Below are 27,768 nucleotides of genomic sequence, written 5' to 3'. Positions count from 1 at the left end.
TCCAGCAGAGTTCACTGGTTGGTGTGGTACAGAATGATCTGGATGTCTCTCTTTAAGCCACAAAGGTCGAACACTAACCAATCAAATTTGACCCACTCATTGCCTCTACTAGGCTCTGAGACTATAATTTCTGTGAGAAATACTAAGAACAAAATACTCCTGCTAATTGCTCATTTCCCCATCAAGTTCAACAATACACAAACGAGACTGTAGATCATCAGTAAAAAATATTATTTTATGTTTTTAAAAAGGACATTCTTAGGTAGCCCCTGCAGAGGGAAGTAGATAATTTCCCCATTTTACTCCTTGCAGTGATTCCCAGTCATTTCTATAGATCTCTTACTGCCTCTGGTAACAACTGCTGAGGTGCCTGTGGAGGGACAGAGACACAGAGGGCCAACAAAGGCTCCGTCCAGGGAGTAGCACGCAAAGTTAGAGAAAGGCTTGACAGATACTGTCTGTTGCAGGAGACCATTGTCTTTTGCCCTGGTCTGCTCAGATGCTTGGTTCTTTCTCCCTGTCAGAGGTGTTTATTTCTTTTCTTGGTGCTTTTAAATCCTCTCAATGCACCCTGTCCAAAACAGATAGTAGAAGGTATTCTGGAATGGAAAAAAGATTCATATTAAATGGTATTTCAAAAAAACACATTTCCTTTGCCAATAACCAACCCAATAGCAGTCTTTAATATATTTACATCTTATTCTGGAATGTTTCCTTTCTCTTTTGCTCTGCAAAATATTCAGGGAAAAGAGTTGGGTCTCCTGGACCCACTGCCTCAGATCTGCTTCCTTCCTATAGGAGATTCTCCCCAGGTATCAGTGTGCACTCTCTTGGGAGAACTCAGCCAAGAAAGCCTGCTCCTGCCAAGCTACAAACCTCCTGGCACCCACTGTCCATTAAAACCTTATTCCCTAGCATCAAAGGTTACACAAAGTCACAGTCTGGGCAGCCATGAGAAGGCTGCTGAGGGTCATGTATGCACATTTTCCTGCCAGTTAATATTCTTCTGTTATTTTCTCTCATTGTTCAACTTTTCCCTCACACTTTGGTTTGCTTTCTATTTTTCTCATTAGACAATCTGTCAAGCTGTGACTGAGGCAAGTGCCAGCAAAGGTTCTTCCCAGCCTACACTGATGGCCACTGAGGTGGTGCTTCCATTCCTGGGTTTCAGGTTCCACAATACAGAATGCCAAGAAAACTGGAACCTGCAGGCTTTCAATTCCATAGACACTAATGTTCCCACTCAGTTTTACTTTCCTTCAAAAAGACTGTGGGCCAGGTCAGAACACACATTGTTTTAGTAAGAGGTCCACACTAACCTGTGGCTATAAGTCCGTCTCTCACCCCCTGGTGCTGGGGGCAGAGCCACAGTTTCAGAGCTGATTTCCATGGCATCTCCATCATCTGCCAGGGTTCTGCTGGACACATCTGCAACGGCCCCTGGCATGGCTGGGCTGCAGAGGACAGAGTGGTGAGCGTAGCTCCACAAAGCTCCCGTAGCCCTGGGTTCCCCCAGAAATGAATTTTTAAGGAAAACATTTTTCTTATTAAAATATGTTATTATTTGGCATAGTCTAGTTTTATAGTGCTATTTTCAGGCCACCAGTAAAAAAAGCCTTAAATGTTATAAACTTAATTATAACAATTACACTTTGTTTTCTGAAAACAGCATTTTATGGTACCACGTGGAAATGCCAACCAATAATGCTAAATGTCTTACATGATGGATATATTTTCTAATATTAACCAGGGACTATAGAGGTTTTGTTGATTAGCATTGTAGGGTTTTTCTCTCCAGAATAACCCTTTAGAGAGAAAATTATGTCACACGTAGGTTCTTTTGCAGCTTTCTACATTGTGGTGAGTTCTCTAATTATTTTACTTAAACAGCAAAATGCTACTTGGGAAAATAAAAGTCTGAAACAACTCCAATCAATGCAGTTTTTACAGGGCTATGAAGGTTCTCCTAAAAAACAATGTTTAATAAAAGAAAAAGAAGCAGTAAAAAAATAAAACACTGGGGCTGGCGATTTAGCTCAGCAGCATAAAGCACCTGCCTTGCAAGCAGTCGGTCGTGAGTTCGATCCCCGGAACCGATAAAAATGAAAAAAAGACAAAAAAAAAAAAAGAAAGAAATAAAACACTATAAAAATTATTCCTTAAGGTTTCTTCACGTGCACCCTCATGTGGTTAAGATGGCTATTTGTCAAGTTTCTAAACCTAGGTGCAGGGGAAAAATGGAAAGCCACAGGACCTCATGGAGTGGATGGCTTCACAGCCTAGGAAGAATCTCAAAGGCCCCAGTGCCCAGCTTCAGAAGGCAGCCCCTTCAATCTCTGTGATGAGCTGTGGGGAGGTGTGTGTATGTGTATATGCCCATGTAAGTGAAGGAGCTACAGCCCAAGGATGAACAGAGAAAGCAGGTACCTGTCATTCCCACACCCTTCATCTCTACTCCCCAGACAGAAACTATCCTCTTGCCTCCTTTCTATGGGAAGAGACCCCTATTTCTGTAATTCCTTTGGATACCCCTATCATCAGGATTTCAGTTACCTGTAGATAAATATTACATTAGGCTTCACTACAGGATCCAGCATTTAAACTTATCCTGATGCCGCTAAGATAGGAAGTAACAGCAGTCCCTCACCTACCCTCTGTTGGTCTTGGGCTTATCAAATCGGAAATCTGCAGGGTAGAGATGGAGCCTCACCATGTGATCCTTCCGGTCCTGGGTGGTCTTGAATTTCTCAGTGCAGCCTTCAACCAGACACTGGTACTGAAAAGGACAGTGCATCACCACCCTGGGCCTACCCCCAACCATGCATGTCCCCAGACTGCTGCCACCACATACCATGTCTTGTCTTTCTGCCAGGATCTGGAAAAGTGAATCATGCCACTCCAGAATGTGGGCGTCCAGCAAGTGCTCAGAAGGGAAAGCTCGGCTACAAAGGGAGCAGGCATTCCTGTGCATCATATGATAGTGGTGCTGATAGTCCTCTAGCGCAGCAAACACCTGGCAACAGCCAGCCACCTGACAGGTGAACTCGGGCACCCTGAGAAAGGAGCCAATTAGCACAGGACTTCCGGCCAGACACCCTGAGAATTTCTTTACAGTCCTAACCCCTACGTTTTTAAGACTTAAACTTCTGCAAACAGGATTCATAGAGAAACCTGCCAAATCGACTGTATTTTATTGTTGGCAGCAGGCAGGGCAAAATCAAGTGCCTAAAACAGGAGGTTTGCCTACGAGGGGGTCTCTGCAGGAAGCTGCTGCGCCGGGTGGGGGGTGAAGAGGTGGGGGTGTGTGCGGGGGTGGGGGTAGGGTGTGGTGCGGGTTGAACTGCTTACCTGGACTTCTCTGGCGCCTCGGCCACCTGGGTAAGCACATCCCGCAGGTACAGGTGCCGCTGCACGTCCCCTTCCTATAGGAGACAAGCGTCGTGGGCAGCGCTGGGGCCTAGAAGCTCGCTCCCACAGGGTGAGACTCCAAGCCGGGACCCAGGACTCCCAGCCTCCGCTCCGCCCCGCCCCCCGCCCCCCGCCCCTCCCCCGCTCAGCGCGCCAAGCCGAGGCCCCGCCCCCACCTCAGACACCCCGGTGCCGCTCAGCCTTCGGCCTCCGTCCGCCTTCACGTACGCACCTCGAAGAACTCGTGCTCCCTCGGGAAACGCACTGGGCGCGGCACGAAGCCGAAGGGCGCCGCTTGAGCCGCGGGGTTCCGCTCCACAGGCAGCGGCTCGGCAGCGCCAGGCGGCCCAGCCAGGCGGGCCCGAAGTGCTGCAGGCAGAAGCATCGCCCTGGGCACCGGGGCCGCAGCCCGTCAGCCGCCGTTCGGGGGGCGGGGCCGGACGTGACGTCTCGCACTTCCTCGTCGCGGCTAGGACGGGGCGCGGCGGACTGCGGTGAGTCTCTGTGGGGCCCTGGGGCGGGAATCTAGTCCCTGTAACCCGTTGCAGGGTCCTGAGCGGAGCGGCGGGAGCAGAGAATGGGAGGGTTCGGGGAGGAGGAATCCGGGTGGAGATCGAGGGGGGCGGGGCGCGGGAGTTAGGGTTGCAGCAGTGGCGATGAAGCAGTCTGGTCCCTCCGCGCGCGTCTTTCCCGCCCTCTGCTCTAGCCTTTCTGCAGTCGCTCGCGCCTGAAATCAGCCCTGGATTCGGCCGCCTGTGGCGTTTTCTACTGTCTCCTGTAGTCGCCCACCTGGAGCTAGTGGGCTTTGGGAAGCTCCGGTGTGTGGGACCCTTCTCTGCTTACAGCCCAGAGCCCCAGGCCAGCTTGTGATGGGGTCTGTGGTTTCGGCTACTCCGGAGCCCGCTGGCCGCGCAGAATAGAACGAAAAAGTCCGAGGAAACCTTTACCTTTTTAAAACGACGACTGAGGACACCGGAAAGGCCTAGCGCTGTAGATCTGCTGCGGAGTGTGAGCACCTGGAGGCTACAGGGGCTTGATGGTCACTCTTTCCCCCAAAATATTTTTTTCATTAAGCAGGGCTTGCGTGTACAAGTGTGCAAACCGAAGGAAGAGGGATCGTTGTTTTTTGAAAGGATAAATTAAAACTTTTGTCGTTTCATCCTTGGAAATGAAGGCTTGCGAGTTTGTCCCCAGTCAGTTATTTTTAGGTCTAGTAAGAGCTTCAGTACATCTTTATTGATCTTCTGTCTCTGTATAGCCCTTGAATTCGTGACATTTCACAAGATATAAAGTAATGTTTTTCAGGCCAGTTTGTGCAATTAGCTGGAGCCTCCAAAAGGCCTTCAGCGCTTCCTTCTTTGTTTTAATCCCTGTTCACCGGGGATGTGCAGCTAATTCGTTCGTGGTGGTGTGTAAACTACAGATAAATTCTGTTGGGTCATGGACATCTGCGGTGACTGATAGAGTTAGGAATTCAGGAGCTTCAAAAAGATTACAGAAAGCTGTAGCAGTTGATCAAACTTGTTCACAACTGTAGTCTTCATTGAGGACACTGGTATTTTGTAAAATAAGTGTCCATTTAGATGATCTTTCCTCAGGAGCAGCTGTGTACTCTTGTATCTGATATAAGGTGCTTTGTGTTGTTGGCAAAAGCTCTCCTAGCCATCTAACATGACCAAAATAGATCGAATTACCAAGCAATCTGCAGACCTCTGAATGTCTTTTAGAATATGAATAAAGCTGAGATCTTTCAGATGTTTTTCTGCTTTGTAAATAGTTTTCAGTGCCTTATTTAAGAGCGCATTATTCATGAGAAAATATCAGTTTGAGTCATTGATTCAACTTTCTTAAAACTTTTAAGAAATTTTCTTATGACTCTTTCCAGGTGGTTGGCCTTTTGTAGTAATAGCAACAGTGCTTGTTCTGGCTTTCCTCCTGACAGCACAGGAGTTTACTGTGTGATTCCTTCAGTACTTTGTAAGAAGTTTTAGCCAAGCGTGGATTATAGGTGTCTACCTATAATCCCAGCACTCAGGAGCTAAGGCAAGAGGATCACTGCTAGTTCAAGGCCAGCCTGGGCTACATAGCAAATTCAAGACCTGCGTGAACTACAAAACTCTATCTAAAAAACAAAAGAAAACAAAGAAAAGAATGGTTTTACTTAAATCTCAACAGCTCTGCATAGATGTACAGTATTACCCTGTACCCGGGTCCCACACACCGGAGCTTCCCAAAGCCCACTAGCTCCAGGTGGGCGACTACAGGAGACAGTAGAAAAGGCCACAGTATTACCCTTCTGTAAGTGGAAGCTTACAGAAGACAAGCTCCTCGCCCAGAGACCACAGCCCACAGGTGACTCTCCGGATCAGTTTGCCTGGGACTCCACAGCCCATTTCAGGCTGGTCTTGTATTTTTTACTTGCTGTGATGAGTGCCTCTTTAATTGGTCTGTGCTAGGAAACTTGATCACCAGCTCAGGCTTATCCTGCTTTCATTCCTGAAAGCACTTACCTTGACCAGTGTGAAGGTTTATACGCCAAAAAAAAAAAAAAAAAAAAAAATGTTTCCTATGTAGTGCTTAAGGTAGAAGGCCAACTTGATACTCCCTAGGGTATTCAAAACCTCCAGGTGTGTGTACTGAGTCTTCTGCCCTTAACACTGTTTAACTCATGGCTTTAGTTAATACTAGATGGGTTAGCACAGTGATTCTTGACCTCTAATATGTCATGAAGCTTTGGAGAATTTGTTACAGTACCATGTCAGGAAACTCACAGATATAATTGGTTCCTGCATATAGAAAAGATGCAAAAGTAGTGATGTGGATGGAACTGCTGCTGAATATTTCAGGGACTGAGAACTGAGCATGGCCTCGAATGGGAGCTTAATAGCTGTGTGTGCATAGGGGCAGTAACCTCATGTAGGCTCCTCTGTAGATCTTGGCCTTCTAGTAGCAGAGCAATTCATCTGTCCAGCTGGAGCCAAAAAGCTCTGCACCCCATTCCACTGTAGTGGCAGAACAGCTTCCTCTTGGCCTAGGACCACCTGTGGATGGGGTCACCCAGCAAAGGAGGGGAGGGCATGTGGAGGGCCTGTAGGGACCTTTATACAGCCCATCTGGAGCGCTCCCTAAGCTGCAGAGTGGGCTAAGAATGACTGTTAATAGAAACCAGCACGCTGAGTTGCCGAAAAGACGTGTGTGTCATGGGTGAATGTACTGAGGATGGCTGGCATACAACAGTGTGTCCCTGAAGGAGAGGTGGTAAAGGAGCAGACAGCTACAGGAAGGTGGGGGCTAGATTGAGTTTGGTAGTGATTTGCTTTATTAAAGGCCAAAAATTGATTTGATTTGATTGATTGAACAGATTTGATTGTTTTAAATTTTTGTGTAAGATTTTAAGTTTATGACTGTCTAGAGAACTTTTACAAGAATGTCTCATCATATTGACGTCTCAGGGCTAGAACCATGAGTGAATTTCGGATTCACCATGATGTCAATGAGCTGCTCAGCCTGCTGCGAATCCATGGAGGGGATGGAGCTGAAATCTACATTGACCTGCTGCAGAAGAACCGGACCCCATATGTCACAACAACTGTCTCTGCCCACAGTGCCAAGGTGGGTAACTGTCTTTGGTGGAAGGCACAGGGTAGGAACCTGTCCCTGCTGCAGGATTGCGTTGGGTTGATGGTGTAGCACCGGTGAGGGGAGCCTGGCAGCTACAGTATTGTCAATAACTAAGATCAGTAACACATAGATTCTTCCCATGGGCCAAGAATACACTCTATTCTGTGATTATCCTAACTCCTGGTAGCAGCCACTGTCACTGACTCCATTAGACAGACAAGTCAGCGGAGACCTATGCAGAGCTGCTTTGAACCCTGGGTTACACATTCCTTCTTTGTGTTTCCTAAGATGTGTTTCTGGGGCTAAGAAAGGAAGTCGCTGGTATTAACCATATTGAAATCTTTTGAAGTTTTTTTTATTCGAATAATACATAGTTCAGAATTATAAATCTTCAGTAGAAGTGGATCTGAATTTGAAATTTATTTCTAAAACACATTATGAAGCTTCATTTAGTTAAACAGCATAATGATGATACCAAGACAGAAAAACTGAATGGAGTAGAATTTAGGAGTATATACTTTTTCTTTCATGGTACTGAGCATTGAACCTACGGGCTTCACATTGAGGTGCAACCTGCGCTACTCCCTTACTGGCACAGGGTTTCACTAAGTTGCCCAATTTAACTAAGTTACCTAATTTAACTCCATTTTGGTTTTAGTGTTTTTCTTAAAGGTTTTTTTCTAGTGCTTAATTAACTTGTTATTAAAACACTGACATTTTTGCTTTCAAGGTTAAAATTGCAGAATTTTCTCGTACTCCTGAGGATTTTCTAAAGAAATATGATGAACTGAAATCTAAAAATACAAGGAACCTCGATCCACTGGTGTACCTGTTGTCAAAGCTCACAGAAGACAAGGAGGTAACTGCCCTGTGTTGTCCTTGTTGTTGCACCTGCTGTGAGCATGCTGGGAACACTTGGTAATGACTTGGAAGAGTAGAGCACAGTGCTTATTCCCCATACAGCCTGAGTGGAGTGTATGTAGTGTAGATTGTGCCTTCCAGTCTCGTTCCTTCAGCCTGCCCTGCTCCCTGTACTCATCATCCCCTCCTTGCCTCATGCCAGTAACACATTAAGGATTTTTTTTTCCAGTTTGTGAATCAGAATGAATAATATCCAGGATGGGCTTAAATGTGAGAAATGTTAGTAGTAGTGACTCTGGGGGTGGAGCATTTTAGCTTTGCAAAAATCATGCCTCACTCCTGGCTGTTTCCCATTTCTCACATCATTGTGATGAAACAGCAAGTGATATGCTAAGTCCCTCCTCTCTTTCCGTGACAGAGGAGCACAAGGAGCCCCCAACACTAGGACAAATAAGGGGAGATGGTTTTTGTAGCCCAGGATCCATAAGTAGAGTGTAAGGGAAAGCTGATCTATGAAGACAGAGTGACCCAGAGATTGGTGTTTCATTTAGGAAAGAAGAGAGAAGACTTGTCTTTGCTAACCCAGGTGCACATACTAACCCAGTGTGAATATAGTTTTGTGTGTTTTCAGACTCTGCAGTATTTGCAACAGAATGCAAAAGAAAGAGCTGAACTCGCAGCCACTGCTATGGCCAGCAGCACCACCACCTTTAGTGTTCCTACCACAGCCTCCAAGATGTCGATGCAGGAGCTCGAGGAGCTGAGGAAGCAACTCGGTAGTGTGACCACAGGCTCCACACTGCAGCAGGTAACAGTGTTCACCAGAGTTCACAGAGGCAGTGCTGGAGACATGTCTGTTACTTACTAAAAATGAATCTGAGCCAGGCATGGTGGTGTATGTCTATACTCCCAGCCCTTTGGGAGGCCGAGGAAAAATACTGCAAGTGCAATATTGATGTCTTGTCATGTGTGCAAGTAACCTGCTGAGCTGTCCATGACTCAGGTAGCCTTCATACCACCATCCCAAGCCTAGGTGACCCTCTCTCAAAATAAAAAAAGGGATGGATAATACAGTTCAATGTGAAGCCAAGGAGTTCAGTCCCCAATACCAAAAAAGCAAAAATAGAAACGAATCTGATCTTAGAGAGCTGAGGCCGGGTCATGCCATTTCTTTAGGATTTCTTCACCACAAAAATAACTATTTCCAGTGGGGTTCTGGTAAGATCCATCTGTGGCAGATGGTTACAGGATCTTGTGACAACACAAGTCACAGCTTCAAGAATCTGTGACAGTTCTTTTTTTGTTGTGTTTATATTTGTTTATTTTTAATTTATTGTTGAAACAAAGTCTTGCCATTTATTCACTCTCTACTCCAGGCTGACCTCAAACTTGTGACAGTCGTCTTGCCTCAGCATCCCAAGTGCTGGGATTGCAGGTGTGCACCACCGTGCCCAGCTGTGACAGTTTTTGATATGATAATATTTTCAGATTATTAGTATATATTTTCTGGCTAATTTTCTCCTGCTGTACTTGGTGCTAGTTCTTGGCTTGTGTTCTAGCCTGATCTCTTTGATATGAGTCTCAGGTACTGGTTCTTGGCTTGTGTCCTACCCTGATCTCTTTGATATGAGTCTCAGGTATTTTCCTGTGCTGTTAGGACCCTCAGATCCCTCTTCACAGTCATATCCCTGTGACATGTCCTTTCCTTACATGTGCATGCTAAGCACAGCAGTGCTCACAGAGACAGAGCCAAGCTTGTCAGGTATGTCATGTGTGCAAGTAACCTGCTGAGCTGTCCATGACTCAGGTAGCCTTCATACCACCATCCCAAGTAACATGTAAGGAACCCTGGTCTGTGTACGTCCAGTCTGCCTGCCCCTCAGAGTGGCAGCCCAAGTTAGTACTTCCAAAAGCTGGGCAGCTGAGCCCAACCCAGTCAGGCTTGGCTGTTGGTCTCCTGGAGAGCAGTGCTCTACACACATTCCAGCTTGGGCCTGCCCTGGGGCCTTTTCCAGCAAGATGAGAAGGCAATGTCAGTTGCCAATGTTGTCTTCCTGCAACAAGTGTTATTAGATTTAGTCACTGCCAGGAAAAAGCAGTTCAGGTTCTTGCTGTGGTCCTGGTCTGAAACACTGACTGTATGGTGAAACTGGTAACCCTGTGGCTGGTGTTCCTGACTAACCTGTAAGTTCATATGGACTGACACGCTGAATACAGAGATTGTTCCTCAGCCCTTTGCTTTATGATGGGCAGTTAGCACTGTGTCTTTGTCTCAATTGAATCATCTTAGGTGATTAACTTTTTTTATGCTAAAGTTAGGTTCAATGAAGTTTGTGGTTTTATGTGCACTAAAGTGTCTATTTTTGTCTTTTAAAATGTTCTCACTAGTCTCTAGAACTTACAAGAAAGATGCTTCGAGACAAGCAAAACAAAAAAAATTCAGGCCAGCATCTCCCTGTGTTCCCAGCTTGGGTGTATGAGAGACCTACACTAATTGGAGATTTCCTGGTTGGTTCAGGTTTAAGCACAGACACAACTTTACCTATAGGTATGTGACATTTTTATTTTATTTTAGAGAAAAAACAAAAATCAAGAAGCAAACATAAAAACAACAAAAGCAAAATGACAATAACAGAGAACAACAATAGATAAAGGTTTTCAAAACAAGACAATAGGAATTTAACTATGCTTGTTATATTACATATTGTTAACCTTCAAAATAGTTGCTCAGGTTACCAGACATAGGGTAAAACAAAACAGTAAAATGGAATAAAACATTGTATTTCAAAAACAAGACAGAAGGAAACCCCTGCAGTTGCTGTAATGCAGATTGTTATCTTCCATATAGATGCTTTAGGCCTGCAAAGTCAATCAAACAAGACAAGCATTAAGTTTTGTTTTGTTTTGTTTTGTTTTTTACTTCAGTTGCTGTCATCTCAGGCTGACTTCCTCCAAATCAGCACATTGCTTAAGGATGGGAGGGGTGGTTCTGCTTGTCTCCCAGCCAGCGCACCAGCTGGGTCATAGGAAGGTACAGTTTGGCTTCCCGTTCCCCAGGCAGCCGCTCCTGCGGGAATGACACTTTTATTTCAAACACCCAGGAAGTTCATACCATGTTTGCTCATTTGGTGATGCCTCACCAGGGAAGAAGGCCATGGGTGACATGCTGGAGCCCAGCAGCACGGTGGTGGGTGTCACTGGCTCCTCACCCAGGCTTGTTCTCTTGCATATAGCAATGCTTAAGGCCAGCGGGATTCCCAATGTGCCATCCCTATTTACCAATAAATAGTGACTTGCTGGGGTCTTTGACTACCTCTCTCCTGTCTCTTTTGCCAGAGCAGAACAGACTGAAGCTGTCTCTCTAAAGCTGTGCATCTGGTAGTCTGATGGTGGTAGGGGATAGGAGGTACTTTCTTTTGAGTAGTAATTTGTGATTACATAGACCCTGCTGTGACAGTGCTAGTGCTGAAACTATGCTGTCAGTGACCCTAAAGTCACATGTCTCATGAGAAGCATTTTCTAGACAGGCTATTTTGGATGGGAATGTGTACCTTGGCATTCTATATACAAGTCCTAAGTCCTATTTTAGATTGAAAAGTGAGATTTCACAAATTTAGGGCACAGCATCTCTGCAGCATGCTTCCTTTTTGCAGCCAAAATTCAAGAGGTATGGCATTGGTGTACTTTACCGCAGCACACGTGAGTGTTGGTACAGAGATGTCTGCCTTTGTCCTTAAAAAATCCTGCAGAACTATTATGTGAAGTACAATATTTTTCTTTTATCCCTAAACAGACATGATCCTGTTGTAAGTTAATGAGAAAGTAGAGGAAACAGTGTGTGTTTTCAGCAGTAACCTAAACTGTTAGAATTCGCAGGAGATGAGTCTGCTCAGCCTTAATTCAAAGGAGTCTGCATCACATGGCTGCAGATTAGGGCAGGCAGAGAGGGATCATTCCAGCTCCAGGACATCTGGGCAGTAGGCTAAGCAGGGTTGTGGCCTGTCACACTTCTTTTGACAAAGCTCCCTGAACATGGACGGAACCAGAGCAGTTTGTACTAAGAGAGTTGGCGTGGGTGCTGTGGCGTTGTGCTGTGGGTGTTGTGCTGAGTGGCCTAGAAACCTTAGAGACGAGCTCTTGGTGCTCTCAGCATTCTGCAGCTGCATGAGGCCTATTCCAGGGGTGGCATCACATCTGGCCCATCCTCTCCCCAGGGCTCATACGAACAAATTCACCCCAAGCCTTAGCTCATGGTCTAATCACACATTGCAGGAGGCTATAAGACTGTTGGCCAGCACTTTCTGGAAAACACTGCTGGAGGTAGAATGAGAAGTACACTGGCTGACCCTTGGGAACTGCTTGGAACGTGGGTTAGAAAGCAGCCAGTCACTCCTATTCCTGTTACGTCTCTCTGGCTCACTTTATCAGTAGCTACCTTGTCCTGTACTGGCCTCTCCCCCGGCACAAGCATTCTCCCTCTTGTCCTCTGACTTCCTCCCGAATCTACTTTCCTGCCCATGCTCAGACATCTGCAGGCATCTTCCTTGGTCCTGCCTCTGTGTCCACCTGACAGAACCTGACCATTGGGCCTGTGCTTCCTACAGCCTGACTGCAGCTGGTGCTCTGGATGGGTGTGTGTCCCTTGAGACCTTTCCATTGGATTTTGCGTCCTTTTAGCAGCATTAAACATCATGGACGATTCTTTCTCGGGGACTTCGTAAAATGTGAAGTGTCTTACAGCACTTTTAGAGCTTTTGACACGGACTCTTCACCTGGCCTATGGGGATACTGCACTGAGACAGGAGGGACCTTGGTAGGTGACTTTTGACTGTCTTCAAGGATCCATTGAATTGTTGGTCACACTGCATCCTGCAGCTCATTCTGTGTGGTAAAACTGAATCATTTCTTAAAGTTTGATGTCTTCTATTCTCTGCTGGAGACTGAACCTAGGGCAGTGGTGGTGAACCTAGGGCATGTGTACCACAGTGGTTGTTCTGAGCCCTTTCTGAGCACATGACCCAAGTTGCCCTACCAGCTAAGCATCAGATAACAGTTGTTTTTTCTAAACTAAAACCTTAGTATTCAGGTTCAGTTGCAGTGTTGGCACTTTGCAGTAAATGAGCGGGTTTGGGGTTGCAGTTTGGACACTTGGTCTCTAAAGGGTTTGCTGTTACTGACCTGGAGCATTCACGCTGAACTGCATCTTCAACCTTTCGGTTTTTTGTTGTTGTTGTTTTTGGTACCGGGGATTGAACTCACGAACTACAGCTTGCCAGGCAGGTGCTTATGCTGCCAAGCTAAACCCCTGGCCCCAACCTTTTGTTTTTTCAAGACAGGCTGTCACTAAATTGCCAGTGCTGGGTTCAATCTTGTGATTCTTCTGCCTCAGCCTCTCAGGAGGCTGAGATTCTGGGTATGTACCATCACGCCCAGCTGAAGTGATGTATTTTTAAAGTAAATATTTGACTGGGCATGGTGGCACACACCTACAATCCCAGTACCCGGGAGGCTGAGGCAGGAAGGTCACCATAAGTTCAAGGCCAACCTGGCTACACAGTGAATTCAAAACCAACCTGAACCATATAGCAAGACCCTATCCTAAAAAAAAAAAATTTTAAAGATTTTTTTAGTTTGAGAATAATCCAATGGTCAAGTTGTGATTATAACTGTTGCATACTAGTCTTGTTCAAAGTGCTTTGACCTCCTGGCTACATCTTGTCAAATGTCTGAGTGCATTTTTTGGTTACCTCAAGAAGGTGGTGGCATACAGAGAGATAAGCTTAAGATGTTTCTAGCTAAATGGATGTACCTTGAGATCACACTCTTCAGTGAAGTAAATCAGACACACGTGTAAATACCACATTGCATTTGGGGTGTGAGAAACTGAAAGTATAAGTAAGGACCAAAATATTTGGTGGATACTATAAAATAAGAAAATGTTCAAATGGTAAGGGGAACTAGGGAGGGGGAAAGGAAGGAAAAGAAAAAAAAATCAGAAAAGAAGGAAAAATGGAAACAAAGATTTGTAAATGAAGAGGGCCATAAATAAGGGAGGGTAAGGAAATGGGGGGGAAAAAGAAACAAGTTATATCATGTAATGGTACAAATTCCTATGATAAGTGTGATGATTATATATACCTAAAATGTGCTAGTAAGCTTAGTTAAAAAAAAAAGAAGGACCTGGCAGTCTGGGCATGGTGGCATACATCTGTAATTGCAGCTATTCTGGGAATCAACCCGCAGCCTGGGCCACTGAGCAAGACTGTCTCATAAATTTTAAAAGGGCTGGGCTGTAACTCAGTGGTAGAATGCTTGCCTAGCATGTTTAAGGGTTCAGTCCCTAGTATTGCTGGGGGTAGAGAACAGCCTAAAGAAGACCTCATTGCTATCCAGGTGCTTGTGCTGCCACTATAGGGTTTGGTGTCTGCCAGTGATTCTATCGTGGGACCCATTGAGGCTAAGGGCAGCAGTTCTCTTCTCTATCCATAAATATATAAGGGGCTACTTAAAAAGAAATGAATGCGAGTGCAATTGTGGTCAGTTCAGTGAGTTGGCAGTGCTCAGAGGCTGTGGAAGCTCAGGAATGAAGTAGTGTCTGTCCTGCAGGAGCGTTGCCGTTGGCCTCCCAGGAGTCAGCCGTGGTGGAAGATCTGCTTTATGTGCTAGTTGGTGTGGACGGCAGATACATCACTGCTCAACCTCTGACTGGGAGGCAGAACCGCACCTTCCTTGTGGATCCCAACCTGGATTTATCCATCCGAGAGCTGGTGAACAGAATCCTCCCTGTGGCTGCCAGTTATTCCACCGTAACCAGGTGGGCCTGTTCTTGACAAGCCTCATGTCCAGTCCCAGAGCTTGCACTGTGGAGGGAGGTCAAGTTGCAGCTCCTTGTGAGGCAAGCTCTTCTTGGCTTGTGACTCTGCCTCAAGCCTGATACATTATGAAGGGCTTTTGTGTTACTGATCACTGTTCAGATTCATTGTTCTTAGTAGTGTAGGGTCCTCTGGGGATGAGGGCTAGAATGAGTCGTTTGCTTCCAGGCTGACAATTGGATTGGGAATATTTGAACTTTTATCTAAAAATGTAGGTTTCCCATTTCAAGGATGTCTAATGTATTTTCTGTAGGTTTATTGAAGAAAAATCTTCTTTCGAGTATGGGCAGGTGAATCATGCCTTGGCAGCTGCCATGAGAACCTTAGTAAAGGAGTACCTGATCCTGGTCACCCAGCTGGAGCAGCTGCACAGGCAGGGCCTCCTGTCACTACAGAAGCTCTGGTTCTACATCCAGCCGGCCATGCGCACTGTGGACATCCTCGCCTCTCTTGGTATGTGCCTAGCTGATGGAGTGCAGCAGGTGGCAGGGCTCAGTGTAGGGACAGTGATACCCAGTCTTTGGCTGACTACTGTGTCTTACTTTCTGGGACCAGTGTCATGAAGCAGAGTTCTGATACTTCCTATTTTAATGATTTGCAAGAAGGAGGCCCTGGATGCTTTTCTTAATAAGCTTTAATTAGCACCTACAACTTTATAGAAATGTGTCCACTAAAGAGGTTGGGGTAAGCTAAGAGGCTCTGCTGGTGCAGATATCTGCTTTGACAGTAAGCCGCCCTTCCTCCCTGCAGCCACCTCAGTGGACAAAGGCGAGTGTGTGGGCGGGTCGACGCTGAGCCTTCTCCACGACAGGAGCTTCAACTACACAGGGGACAGCCAGGCACAGGAGCTGTGCTTATACCTTACCAAGGCAGCGAGCGCCCCATACTTTGAGGTCCTGGAGAAGTGGATCTACAGGGGGATCATCCATGACCCATATAGGTAGGGTTCCAAGGGGTGCCCCGTTTCCCAGAGAATACTGGCCTAGTGAGGTGGTACGTGCTGAACACATACCCTGATGCAGAAATACACCCTAAACTATGAAGGGTGTCTCCCATCACTTGGCTGTCTTTCAGGACATTGTTCTGCTGGGTGAAGGCTGTTAAGATCCCTGGAGGGAGGCCCTAACGTCCTCAGTGTAGGAATATTTTTGATAGGCTCTCAGGGCACCTGAGTGAAATGCCTTTAAATGGGCTAGCTCACAAAGAATTCTGTTACATTTTAATATGTTTGCTAAAATATTTTCAAAGTGTATGACATAGAAGTATGTATTTTATTTTGATTATTTTTGATGCTAGGGATGGAACTACAATCCCCATATATCTCTTTACTAATTAGTCAAATAACAGAATCTGGTATTGTGAGCATAGCGAGAAGTACAGCTTCCAATTCACTGAGTATGTTATTTTTGAAACTCCATAGGAAAGTGTCTGGTTTTTTTGGTTCACAAACCCAGGGCCCATAACAGAAGATAAAGATAATTAGCTTCCTATCTAGCTCTGAGCTAGGTTAAATGCCTTCTCCCCCAAAAGGTTTATATATTTATTTTACTCACTGTACAGAAGTAGTGACAGTGAGTCATATTTGCCTTAACGACATGTTTCTAGAAGCATGGGCCAGTTCCTGTGTCACTTAGGGCTGTGCTTATTCTGTGGTGATCTGAGAAGCTGTATGTGGCTTCCAGTGAGTTCATGGTTGAAGAACACGAACTGCGGAAGGAAAAGATACAGGAGGACTACAATGACAAGTACTGGGACCAGCGCTACACTGTGGTGCAGCAGCAGATTCCCTCCTTCTTGCAGAAGATGGCGGGCAAGATCCTCAGCACAGGTAATACACACGCAACGCCTGTGTGTAGGGCCAGCTTCTCCTTGCCCTGTGCGCTTATGGAAAACAGCCTCCTGTGCCAGGCTACTGGATGCCTGTAATTCCTGGCGCCTGTTGGCTTTGTTCTTTCCTCTGACCAAGAAAGTGTCTCACAGAAGACTTTGTCTTTAGTTTTTAGTTTCTAAAACTTCATTAGCATTATAGGAAAAACCATCAGGGACTTACACCTGTCAGGCTTACCACATTGCCTGTCACTGTCACACAAGTTAGGGCCTGATTTAGCCACTGGATAAATGATGCGAGGGCTTGGCACATTGGGTACTGAGAATTAAGCCAGTGCAAAAGAATCCAGTAGATGATTTACCTCCTGGTTCGCAAAAGGCCGTTTTGCATTTATATCTGTGCTCTTAATTGGGAAACTCTAGATGTTCATAGCCACTGCAAGTCACAGTGGCTGCCGGCTCAGGCCCTTCAGTGGCAGTTGCATCTTTCCATATGGAGTAAAGTGAGCAAGGGGCTGATGTGCATGGCATGTCCAGCCCACAGTCCAGTGTTTAACAGAGTGGTGGGATTCTAGGCCTGAAACTCAGTTTGTGCAGTGACATTGTAAGTCTGTCTTTCTCATTCTCTTTCTAGGAAAATACCTCAATGTGGTCAGAGAGTGTGGTCATGATGTCACCTGCCCTGTGGCCAAAGAGATAATCTACACACTTAAAGAGCGGGCATATGTGGAGCAGATTGAGAAGGCATTCAACTATGCCAGCAAGGTGCTGCTGGACTTCTTGATGGAGGAGAAGGAGCTGGTGGCCCACCTGAGGTTGTTCCTTCCTCCACCCCGTGGCTGCTGCTTACTTCTTTTAGCACAGCAACTCAAATTTGTGGTGCATGGGCCATGATTTAGAATATTCCTTCTGGCACTCCTTGTGTCTTTGTAAAAGTGGGCAAATTGCCTTACTGTAGTCCCAGGACCTCGCTCCTATGTCACCTCCATTGCAGGGTTGTGAGGTGGATAGTGTCTGCCACATGTCACCATGTCCCAGAAGTCCTGGCTCCCCATCTTTCTGGGGCCATCAGACCCCTCAGCTCCTTGCTGGCAGCACTTCCTCGGCCACAGGCTGACGTGGGGACCCTTGCCCCACTGAAAGCTGTTCACACCCACTCATTTCTGTGTGATTGCTGTGCTGCAGTACTGGAGTACTGGTGGGCACAGCAGCAGGCTTAGCATGTCCCCCTGGCACAGGTCCATCAAGCGCTACTTCCTGATGGACCAGGGAGACTTTTTTGTTCACTTCATGGACCTCACTGAGGAAGAACTCCGGAAACCAGTGGAGGACATTACTCCTACACGCCTGGAGGCTCTGTTGGAGCTGGCCCTGCGCATGAGTACTGCCAACACTGACCCCTTCAAAGATGACCTTAAGGTGGGTGCAGTGGGTACTAGAAGTGAGAAAACAGCAGGACCCAGTCCTGTCCAGTGCTTATGCTGTGTGTCCGTCTTTCATCTGGGCAGTATGCTGCTTTGCTCTTGTCTTGTTGGGCGTTTTTGCATCTATTCTCAAAGGATGTCTATCTGTAGTTTTCCTTGCAGTTTTTTGGTCTAGCTTTCTGTGAGGTTATGCTACCCTTACAGTGTGTGGGTGTGGATCTGTCTCTTCTCTATGTTCTTAGAAGTTGAGAAGTGTGAGTGGCGTGAATTCTTCCTTGAGGCTGGCTGATCTCTTCAGGAAGACTTTGTTATTCATGGCTCAGTCTCCCGTGGATAAGGCCAGTTCAGATCTGCTACTTCAGGTTAAAGCCCCGTGCCTTGGTGTGTCTGTTGTCCATCTTGGGTGTCCATCTGCCAGCATACAATGTGGGGACTTTTATGTCTGCTGGGGAGAGCTCCACTTTAATTTCTGAGTTCAGTGATTTCTTTCTTGTTTCCTCTTCAGTGTAGCTAAAAAATTTGTTCATTTCATTGTTGCTTTCAAGAACCTAGTCTAAGTTTTGTTGGTTTTCTCTGCTGTTTTGCCGTTCTTTATTTTGATTAGCTCTTTGTTATCTCTCTTTTCTGCTGGCTCTGCTCTTTCCATTCTTTCTTTCTTTTTTTGTTTTGTTTTAAAGAGAAAACAAAAACCAAGAAGCAAACAATCAAAAAACAAAAGCAAAATAACAAAAACAATAATAATGTAGGATTTTGCAACAATATGATAGGAATTTAACAATGGATGTTATGTTACATGTTACTACCTTCAAAATAGTTGTTCAGGTTATCTTTTTGTACTTTCTTAGATTGTGAAGTTAGGTTATTGTTTTGAAGTGTCCACAACTGCAAGTGTCCCTCTGAAGACTGATGTCCTATTAGTTTTGATTTTGCAGATTTTTTTTTTTAATTTCTAGTTTTTTTGGTACTGGAAGTTGAGCCCACTATCTGCACCCCATACCTATCTCAAGCTTCTAAATGCCCTTACGATTTCTTTCTTTGACCATTTTTGTTTGAGTCAAATTCCACAGACCTATAAAATTTTTATTTTTCCTTCTTATTTCTAACTTGAGCATGTTGGGCATGAAGAATACCCTTTTTAGCCGGGTGTGGTGGCTCATGCCTGTAATTCCAGCACTCGGGAGGCTGAGGTGGGAGGATCGTTGTGAGTTCGAGACCAACCTGGGCTACAAAGTGAGCTCAAGGCCAGCGTGAACTGCATAGCGAGACCCCATCTCAAAAAAGACCAAAAAAAAAAAAAAAAAATTTAAAAAATTAAAAAAAAAAAGAATACCCTTTTTTTGAGATAGGGTCTTGCTTTGTAGTTTATGCTGCCCTGAACTCATTGTGTGACCTAGCCTGGCCTCAAACTCATGGTGGTCCTCCTGCATCAGCTTTAAATGCTGGGATTCCAAGCATGTGCCGCCACCACACCCAGCCTGAATATACTTTGTGTGATCTCAGTTTTATAAAATGATCACATCTGGCTTTTGGGCCTCGTGTGTGTCCTGAAGAATGTCCAGGTACCCCTCAGAGAGCGTAGGTGCCAGTGGGTGTGTTGTGCTGCCTAAGTCCTCTGGATTGGATGCTGATCTCCCCCATTTCCCTAGAACTTCATTCCTCCTTTAAATTCTGCCCTTGTTGCATACATTTTAAGGTCTCTTATTAGGTATAAAAGTAAGTTTATGGGATAAATTAATTCCTAGCATTGGAACCACTGAGTCAGAGTACAGGGCCTTAACACCTCATCTGACCTTACTGGAACTGTGTGAAGCCCTGGCAGTGGGACTGAAGAGCATCATATCTGTCCACCTGATGTCCACATCTGTGTTTCTCTGATGGTCAGGAAACATGTCAGCTGAATTTCCATTTCTGTGTTATGAGATGGTAAGCAGTTTCTTCCATTCATGAGCTGTTTGTTTCTCCCTTTTTTTTTTCATCCTTCATTTTTGTTCTTGTTTTTTTTTTTATAGGAATCTTATTATACTTGGGGATTACTATACTTATAGGAATCATTATGCTTGGCATATAATTACTGCTTAATACTCGAATAAATTAATATTGTGGATGGTGCTGTTTGTATATAATTGCTGTCACATCTGTCACCAAATATGCTTTGTCTTTCAGCCTAGGGCTGGTGTCTTATGAAAAAAAAGTTTCAATCTTAAGGAATGAGAGTTTATTTGAATTCCCCTGTGACTTTTCATTTGTACCATCTACTGCAGTAGAGGGGAATTTAAAAAGTAACTTGTCTGAATTTTTCTTTTCAACTTTAATAGAAAATAGTTTTTTTCCCTTTGTTGTGCTTTTTATTAAACCCAGAGCCTCACATATACTAGGAAAGTGCTTCACCATTGAGTTAGAACCTTCAGCCTAATTTTTGAATTAGGATATCAATAGGTGTTTGACTTTTAACATGGTCTTCAATATTTAGCATTAGTTGTTAGGAAACTTACTTGCTTTTTCAAGTAAGATACGTGATGCTTTTTTTTCTTATTTTTCTCCTAAGATTGACCTGATGCCTCATGACCTCATCACTCAGCTCTTACGGGTTCTGGCTATTGAGACCAAGCAGGAGAAGGCCATGACCCATGCAGATCCCACTGAGCTCACACTAAGTGGCCTGGAAGCCTTCTCCTTTGATTACATTGTCAAGTGGCCCCTCTCACTGATCATCAATAGGTAAGAACTTGGCCACTTGGAGACAGTTTCTGAATATCTATCCAGGATTTCAGGAAACAGGGACTGCCCACTCAAAGTTGCCTCATTCTTTAGGACCTTCTGAGATGGCTCCTAATTGCTGGTACTTATGATTCAGGCTGTGAGAAGACAGACCATTTGCCATTCGTGACCTCCGACATGCCCTTTTTTTGCAGGAAGGCGCTCACCCGCTACCAGATGCTCTTTAGACATATGTTCTACTGCAAACATGTGGAGCGGCAGCTCTGCAGCGTCTGGATCAGCAACAAAACTGCCAAGCAATATTCACTGCACTCAGCAAAGTGGTGTGTCCAATTGTGGCCTTCCAGTTCCCTCCGGGGTGGTTTTACATCTTAGACGTTTGGAAAAAAATAATTTGAAAATCACGGCTGTAGTTTCGTTCCGTGATGCATCAGCTTTTGTGGTTTGGCAATACAGAACTGTTGTACACTGGCAGGGAAAATTGACTGTGTCCCTCAGTCGTCTTCTTGTGGTGATGGCACAGCTCTGACTGCCTGGGTCTTTGGGTGGACACAAGCCCTTCAGGAGCCTGTGTTCCCTCCTCATAAGCATACAGAGTGGCTCTGTGCAGGGAGCTAGTCTGTTCCCCCAGGGACCTTTTACACCTGTCTGTGGAACCAGCTAATGGTGAGATTGCCTCAGCAAAGCACATATTACAGCATATGCCTCTGGGGTCATTCCCTATGTTGGCCATCTACCAGCTGAGTGACTTAGTTAACCAGGGACCTTGTTCCATTTCCCCAGTGGGTGCTGGCTGGCCCAAGTCCTGGGCAGAAAACTCACCTGACAACCTGATGCAGCCAGAGATGGGAGCAGGCAGCCTCAAGCCTGTGTCCAAGCCATCATCAGTGCACAGAAGCTATAAACATGAGAGTTTTCTGCTTGGGGAGGTGCAAGTACTGGTGGCAGAAGCCATCAGCACATGATGGACACCATAGAGTTGCCAGCGTTACGTCACTCTTCTGTAACTGTCTCCTGCACTCAGGTTCGCAGGCGCCTTCACTCTGCGGCAGCGAATGCTCAACTTCGTTCAGAACATTCAGTACTACATGATGTTTGAGGTGATGGAGCCAACCTGGCACATCCTTGAGAAAAACCTGAAGTCTGTGAGTTTCTTCTTCATGCACTGTAACATTTGCAAAGCACTTTGCCAGCCACTGATTTCATAGCATAGTCCCCAGTCACATACTGACTAGGTGTCAGAGCTGCTGTGAGCATGTGCCCAGCTGTACAGCTGCCTTCCTAGTTAGGGGAAATCAGCATCCTGTTCCCATGTACAGATAGTGCTGTTCTTCAGCGGTGCATGGGAGGGAGAGAGCCAGAGGGGGTGAAACGGAGTTTCTAAGAGACCATAGGTTCATTTAAATGATAGAAATATACAAAAGCAGTGTACTCCTGTAAATGCAGCACTTGGGAGGCTGAGGCAGGAAGATCACGATTTCAGGGCCAACGTGGGCTACATAGTGTGCTCAAGACTCTGTCTCAGTAAAACTGGGTTGGGGAGCAGTATACAAAGTAGGCTGAAGATAAAAGGATGTAGCCCCGTGGTAGAGCACTCACATAGCATATGTAAGGCCCTGGATTCAATCCCCAGGAATGCAAACCAAAGCAGAAGTGTACGAAGGCAAAACTGAGAGCCGCATGCCCAGAGCATTCTCCATGACATCTGGAGAACAGGTGCAGTGCTGAGTCTCAGCTGTTTCTTTGCAGGCCTCCAACATTGACGATGTCCTTGGCCATCACACAAGCTTCCTGGACAACTGCCTGAAGGACTGCATGCTGACCAATCCTGAGCTGCTGAAGGTCTTCTCTAAGCTCATGTCTGTGTGCGTCATGTTCACCAACTGCATGCAGGTAGGCAGTATGCAAGCAGGTATAAGTAGGGACAGGCAGTGCGGGCATCAAGTGCAAGTACTGGTGTTGAACTTGCCACCAGTACTTGTCTTTTTCCTTTTTTATCGGCACCAGGGATCGAACTCACAATTGCCTGCTTGCAAGGCAGGTGCTTATGCCACTGAGCTAAATCCCCAGCCCCGGGCATCAGTTTTTTGTATTAGTCACTTTCCCACACTGGGACAAGATACCTAACACCTGCAATTTAAAGAAGGAGAGGTTTGTTTTGACTCGTGCATGATCTTAGAGGATCCAGTCCAGTGCCACACAGAAACTGCATGATGAAAGGGACTGGTGAGAAAAGCTGCCTGAGATGGCAGCCAGGAAGCAGAAAGACAAAGAGGGACTAGGGAACAGGAACACACCCTCCCATGACCCAGCCCTTCCTTTTCTAGGAATCTCCCTGAGAGAGTGAAATATGCCATATTACAATGATACCGGCCATATTTATAGTAGCATAATTCATATTGGCTAAGGGAGTAGTCTAGGTGTTTATCAATGGCAGGATGGATAAAGAAAATGTACTTATACACAGTGGAGAGCTACCCTGTCATATAGAAGGATAAATGTGAGTCATTTGTAGGAAAATGGATGCACCTTGAGAATATAATACTAAGTGAAATAAATGAGACACACAAGCTTAAATATCCCCCATTTCTCTCACAAGAGAAACCCAAAAACATAAATAACAAAAGAGGAAATTAAAGGGCAAATAATAGGAAACAGATCTTTTGCAAATGGAAAGGGGACCAAGAGATGGAGGGAGGATGCAGGGAGAGGAGAAGAAGGTGATGTAAAAAGAATTAAGATGTGTTACGTACATGTTCCAACTCCCCACAATGTATGTAATCATCATCTACTGCAAATGTGTACTAATAAAAATTAAAATTGGTTGCAAAGTGCGATATATTCTTCCCATGCCATGCCCCCATGTACCATATTCCCTTCAATTCAGCTGTGAGCTCATCAATAGATTAATCTATTTAAGATTACAGTGCCCCAGTCACCTTGCAAAAGCTGTACCTCTGAGCATATGAGACTTTCAGGGGACAGTAGCATTTCCTCATGATGGTTCCCCTAGAAATTTATACAGAGCATGAAACTGGGCACTGAACTAGGCCAACTAGCTCTGGAGCAAGGCTCTATCCTCGGGCTGCCCACAGAAGCCAAGTGGGCCAGGGAGCAACCTAGAAGAATCCTTCCAGGAAGGTGTATGACCTGAGAGCTCATCCTCGTCTCAGCTGTCTGAAAAGCACTACCTTTTTGATGAGAAGATGACTGTTGAAGTTGGCTGCAAACTCAGGCTCAAGTGTTTCCTCTCTTCTCAGGGTTTGCTCCTCACCTCAGCCCACTGGGGCTGTATCTGTGGAACAGTATTGTATGGGCCAAGTCTAGGGCACTATGACTGATGAGTGTCAGTCCCAGATAAGAACAGACAAGTGGCTCAGCAGGTACAGATAATCGGTGTCTTTTGAGGCCAGGAGACACGGTCTCATGCTGATGTGGCAAAGAAAAGACAGGACAGGGAGTAGTAGGGCCATAAAGCTAAGTTCATCCCCATTGCCAACTAGCCAGGAAAAAATAGCATCAACTTGAAAATCTGACCTAAGAGAGCAAACCCATTAGGTGGCACAACTGAAGTGTTTATCCCCTGGGGAAGCCCCCAGCATGGGAGGCACTAGTTACCTGAAGTATTTTTCCATGTGCTATGGCCTCAGGAATTTTTGACACCGTGATTTCCTACCCTTATCACACAAAAAGTCCCAGGATCCATTTCTTTGATTTAAATAGAAGAAAAAAAGATGCAAACAGATGTAGGTTCAGTGCAAAAGCTGAGGTTCCCCCATGGAGCTAGTACCGCTTACTGCTCTGGGCTTTGTTTCTAGCACCTGGCAGAGCCTGTGGACACCCCTCAGATGGCCTCTGGCTTTGAGGCCACCATCAATAACTTTGACAAGAACTTTTCTGCTCATCTACTTGATCTGCTTGCTCGATTGAGCGTCTATAGCACAAGTGATTGTGAGCATGGCATGGCCAGCGTCATCTCCAGGTATGCATTGCCACCACTGTGGCCACCCTGGCTGTCTTCCCATCTTCTCACCTCTATTTGCCATAGTCTTTGCCGCCTGAGCCCCTGGCAGTCAGGTTCCTTGTACTGGCTGAAGACAGTGGAAGGAGGAGAGGTTGGCTGGGGGCTCTTTAGTGAAGACAATAGCTTGTTCATTGTTAGGATGCAGTTAGGAAATGGGCCCCAGCTTTAGCCAGGAAGAGGTGCTGTTCCTGCACTGCCCTTGGGAAGGTGGTTGTTTGTACAATGAGAGCACCTGGTGTTCTCTGCCACCCACTGACATCCTGGTTTCTCGAATGAAAGCTTCTGAGTTCACCTACCACAGAACTGCTGTGAAGTTTCTCGTGTCTGGGCACCCTCAGGGCCTTCTCCTTGAGATTGCCAGATGTTGCTGGGATGATGGAAGTCCCAACGTCTGGGGACTGAGACAGTAGTCTGCAGCTGTGCCAGCAGCTGTTCCCTTCTGGATATTACTCTACCGAAATGCTTGTGAGGTGCTCTGCTGCTTGGCCTGTAGTTTTCATGTTTTCAAGGCCTCATCTCTGTATTGTTTAAAGCAGTGAAGGCTGTGTAAGCTGAGGCTTGTGTGTGTGTGTTGTATGTTGGCCCTGTGGAACACACGCCCCTCAACCTTGGCCTCAGCCTGGAGGAGGCCCTGAGTTACCTGTGTGGGAGAAATGGGGCTGCCACCATGGCCACATGTGGCAGGCACTTGTATACCCATGCATTTCCTTAGCATGGTGTCTGTGTTTCACCCTAAGAGGACCCCCAGCTCTGTTTTCCCTCTTACAGGCTCGATTTCAATGGCTTCTACACAGAGCGACTGGAACGCCTGTCTGCAGAAAGAAGCCAGAAAACAGCCCCCCAAATACCTGTCCCACGTGGGCCCCCCACGCCAGCACCAGCACCCAGAGTGGCAGTCACTGCACAGTGAACCTTGACCACGGCTTGGAGGAAGAGTTGAGAGCCAGCCAGTGCTGTGATTCAGTGGTCTCAGAATTTTTAAATCAGATGTTCCTGTAACACATATGTTGTGCGTGCTGTTACTATTTAAATATTAGATCTGAATTACAGTCTTGGCTCTGTGTGTTTCGTTTTTTAAGGTGTGAAGTTTTGTTTTACAGAATTTCTCAGACCAGGGTGATGTCTTTCTTTACTGTCTGTTTTTAGTGCTTTGGGCCTCAAAGACAGAGTTTTTAAAAATCACCAACACAAGCTGGGGATTTAGCTCAGTGACACAAGCACTACCTGGCAAGTGCAGGATCATAAGTTGAATCCCTGGTACAAAGAAAAAAATTCCCACCACCACAACGAACATGGCATATGAGCAATAAGCAAGATACCAGTGCTGTGTGCTAGATGAGATACAGCCTGAGGGCCAAGGCTGGGCTCCCTAGAGATCCCAGAACATTGAAGTCTGAGGGTTCCTTTAGGTCCAGGCACTAGGGGGCAGCATACTGCCAAGCTGTGAAGATTGCCTTCTGGGTACCCTGGGCAGCTGTGTGGTTTTCTTCTTAGACCACTTCCCTGAGTGTACCCACTGAGGAGTGGCCTGCAGAACAGGCTTTTCTGTAAGCTGAGATGCCCTGAACCCGATGCCTATACTATGGCTGCCTTGCTCAGGACAATTCTCCAAGGGGGTGCTCAGTTCTCTGGCCACACACTGCTTTTCTAATCTGTAACTTGTGCAGACTTGACTGAGTACTTACATCCATCTGCCAACCCAGTGGCTACAATAAATGCCAGACTGAGGTGGAGAGCTCCTTGGCCTGCAGCAAAGAACCAGAAATCCCTTATTTTGGACCCTTAGCCTTTATTTCCCAAGCTTACCAAGTGGTCAGGGTGGTGGAGGGGAAGATTTGAGTCTGGCATCCTGGCTTCCAGACTTCCACAGCCTGCAGCGTAGGTGGGTAGAGATGTGTCTGTTCTGTGGGGTAGATAGGCACTGGTTGTGTCTGGAGGGTTCTTTTAGTGAAGGGCACAGTGAATCTTGACCACTGTCAAGGTTCACTGTTTAGTAGGCTGGTCCCAGTTGATACAAATCCCTTTCTATTCAGCTTCACCTATATCGGCTTCAATATGAGTAGTTGAGTTTAGTTATCAAGCAGTGATATACACTGACAGTATCTTTGGTCTTGCCTCTAATGTGATTAATATTGTTTTGCCTTGAACTTTTTGCTGTCAAATAATTGTAATGGAAGAGCAAGGAAGAAAACTAAAACTACCAAAAGCATGCGTGACTTCAGGCAGAAACCAGCCCAACTCCAGAGCCCCACTAACATCCTGGGGGCTCCAAGAGCCTCCAGCACTGCAGGTTAATGCCTTGAGTGGCCTGTCACTTCCCCTGAGATACCCTAACATCCTGCTTCATTTTTTTTTCTTTTTATTTTTTATCGATACCAGGGATCGACACTCACGACCGCACACTTGCAAGGCAGGCACTTATGCCACTGAGCTAACTCCCCAGCCCCTGCTTCATTTTTACTTGATCATTCATGAGGGACAATAGTGTGCCAGAATCTCCAGCAATGTCCTGGATAGTTCAAAGGCCCCGGCCCTGCCTGTCTTCCTGTTGGTCTGGCCCCTGATCTGCCATGCTCTCCCTTCTCAGAACAGGAAGAAGGCTGAGCTGCCCAGCTGCCTTACTCCTTAGATTGTCCCTGGTGGAGGTGAGTCTGGGGAGACTGTACCTACCAGGCTGAGCCACAGTGGGGGACATTGCTACAAAAGACAAACAGGTTTGCCCACAACCCAGGAGTCCAGGGTTCCCTTGTGACCCACCTGGAGAAGCTGGGAGCCATGCCACAGTGCACGGGCTACAGGCTCTGGTATGGTGCAGCCTCACCCTGCAGGGCAGGAATGGCAGCAACCAAGGCTTCTTACATTGGGACCCCACAGCAGGACTACAGGCCTGCCCCTAGGGGCAGCTCAGGCAGTCCCTAGGATGGGACACCCCACCTGTCTGACTGCTCAGTGAAGTTTCAGAAGCTCCGCACAAGGTTTTGGTGTCACCTCCTATAGGGCTGGTCCTGTACCC

The 27,768-nt window shown here is 46.1% G+C and overlaps 2 protein-coding genes across 7 annotated transcripts; one reads left to right on the top strand and one right to left on the bottom strand.

The window, feature by feature from the left end:
• Positions 1 to 214: 214 nt before the first annotated feature.
• On the bottom strand, positions 215 to 3,829 carry Znf511 (zinc finger protein 511). Of its 2 annotated transcripts, none has more exons than XM_003479800.5 (6): positions 3,641 to 3,829; positions 3,349 to 3,422; positions 2,852 to 3,053; positions 2,652 to 2,776; positions 1,320 to 1,454; positions 215 to 599 (listed from the first exon to the last, which is right to left on the bottom strand). In XM_003479800.5, the coding sequence occupies exons 1-6, from the start codon at positions 3,791 to 3,793 to the stop codon at positions 521 to 523; spliced, it is 768 nt and encodes a 255-aa protein (XP_003479848.1). In that variant the 5' UTR covers positions 3,794 to 3,829; the 3' UTR covers positions 215 to 520. The 2 variants fall into 2 exon arrangements, with proteins under 2 accessions (XP_003479848.1, XP_063101098.1); XM_063245028.1 differs by having other exon boundaries at positions 2,852 to 2,942.
• On the top strand, positions 3,771 to 25,804 carry Tubgcp2 (tubulin gamma complex component 2). Of its 5 annotated transcripts, none has more exons than XM_013143500.3 (17): positions 3,771 to 3,902; positions 6,861 to 7,020; positions 7,760 to 7,888; positions 8,522 to 8,698; positions 10,279 to 10,438; positions 14,497 to 14,704; positions 15,016 to 15,215; positions 15,513 to 15,702; positions 16,445 to 16,590; positions 17,224 to 17,404; positions 17,828 to 18,008; positions 20,559 to 20,731; positions 20,926 to 21,054; positions 21,756 to 21,876; positions 22,481 to 22,624; positions 24,550 to 24,713; positions 25,524 to 25,804. In XM_013143500.3, exons 2-17 carry the CDS (start codon positions 6,871 to 6,873, stop codon positions 25,663 to 25,665), a joined length of 2,595 nt encoding a protein of 864 aa, XP_012998954.1. In that variant the 5' UTR covers positions 3,771 to 3,902; positions 6,861 to 6,870; the 3' UTR covers positions 25,666 to 25,804. The 5 variants fall into 5 exon arrangements, with proteins under 5 accessions (XP_012998954.1, XP_063101090.1, XP_063101089.1 ...); XM_063245020.1 differs by lacking the exon at positions 3,771 to 3,902 and adding an exon at positions 4,222 to 4,416; XM_063245019.1 differs by lacking the exon at positions 3,771 to 3,902 and adding an exon at positions 5,741 to 5,760.
• The last annotated feature ends 1,964 nt before the right edge of the window (positions 25,805 to 27,768 follow it).

Source organism: Cavia porcellus, unplaced genomic scaffold, assembly GCF_034190915.1.
Source record: "Cavia porcellus strain 051 isolate PalLab524CR breed Dunkin Hartley unplaced genomic scaffold, mCavPor4.1 scaffold_2, whole genome shotgun sequence".
Lineage (NCBI taxonomy): Eukaryota > Metazoa > Chordata > Mammalia > Rodentia > Caviidae > Cavia > Cavia porcellus.
Note: the sequence above shows the minus strand (reverse complement) of the source record. Positions and strands in the feature narration are given on the sequence as shown.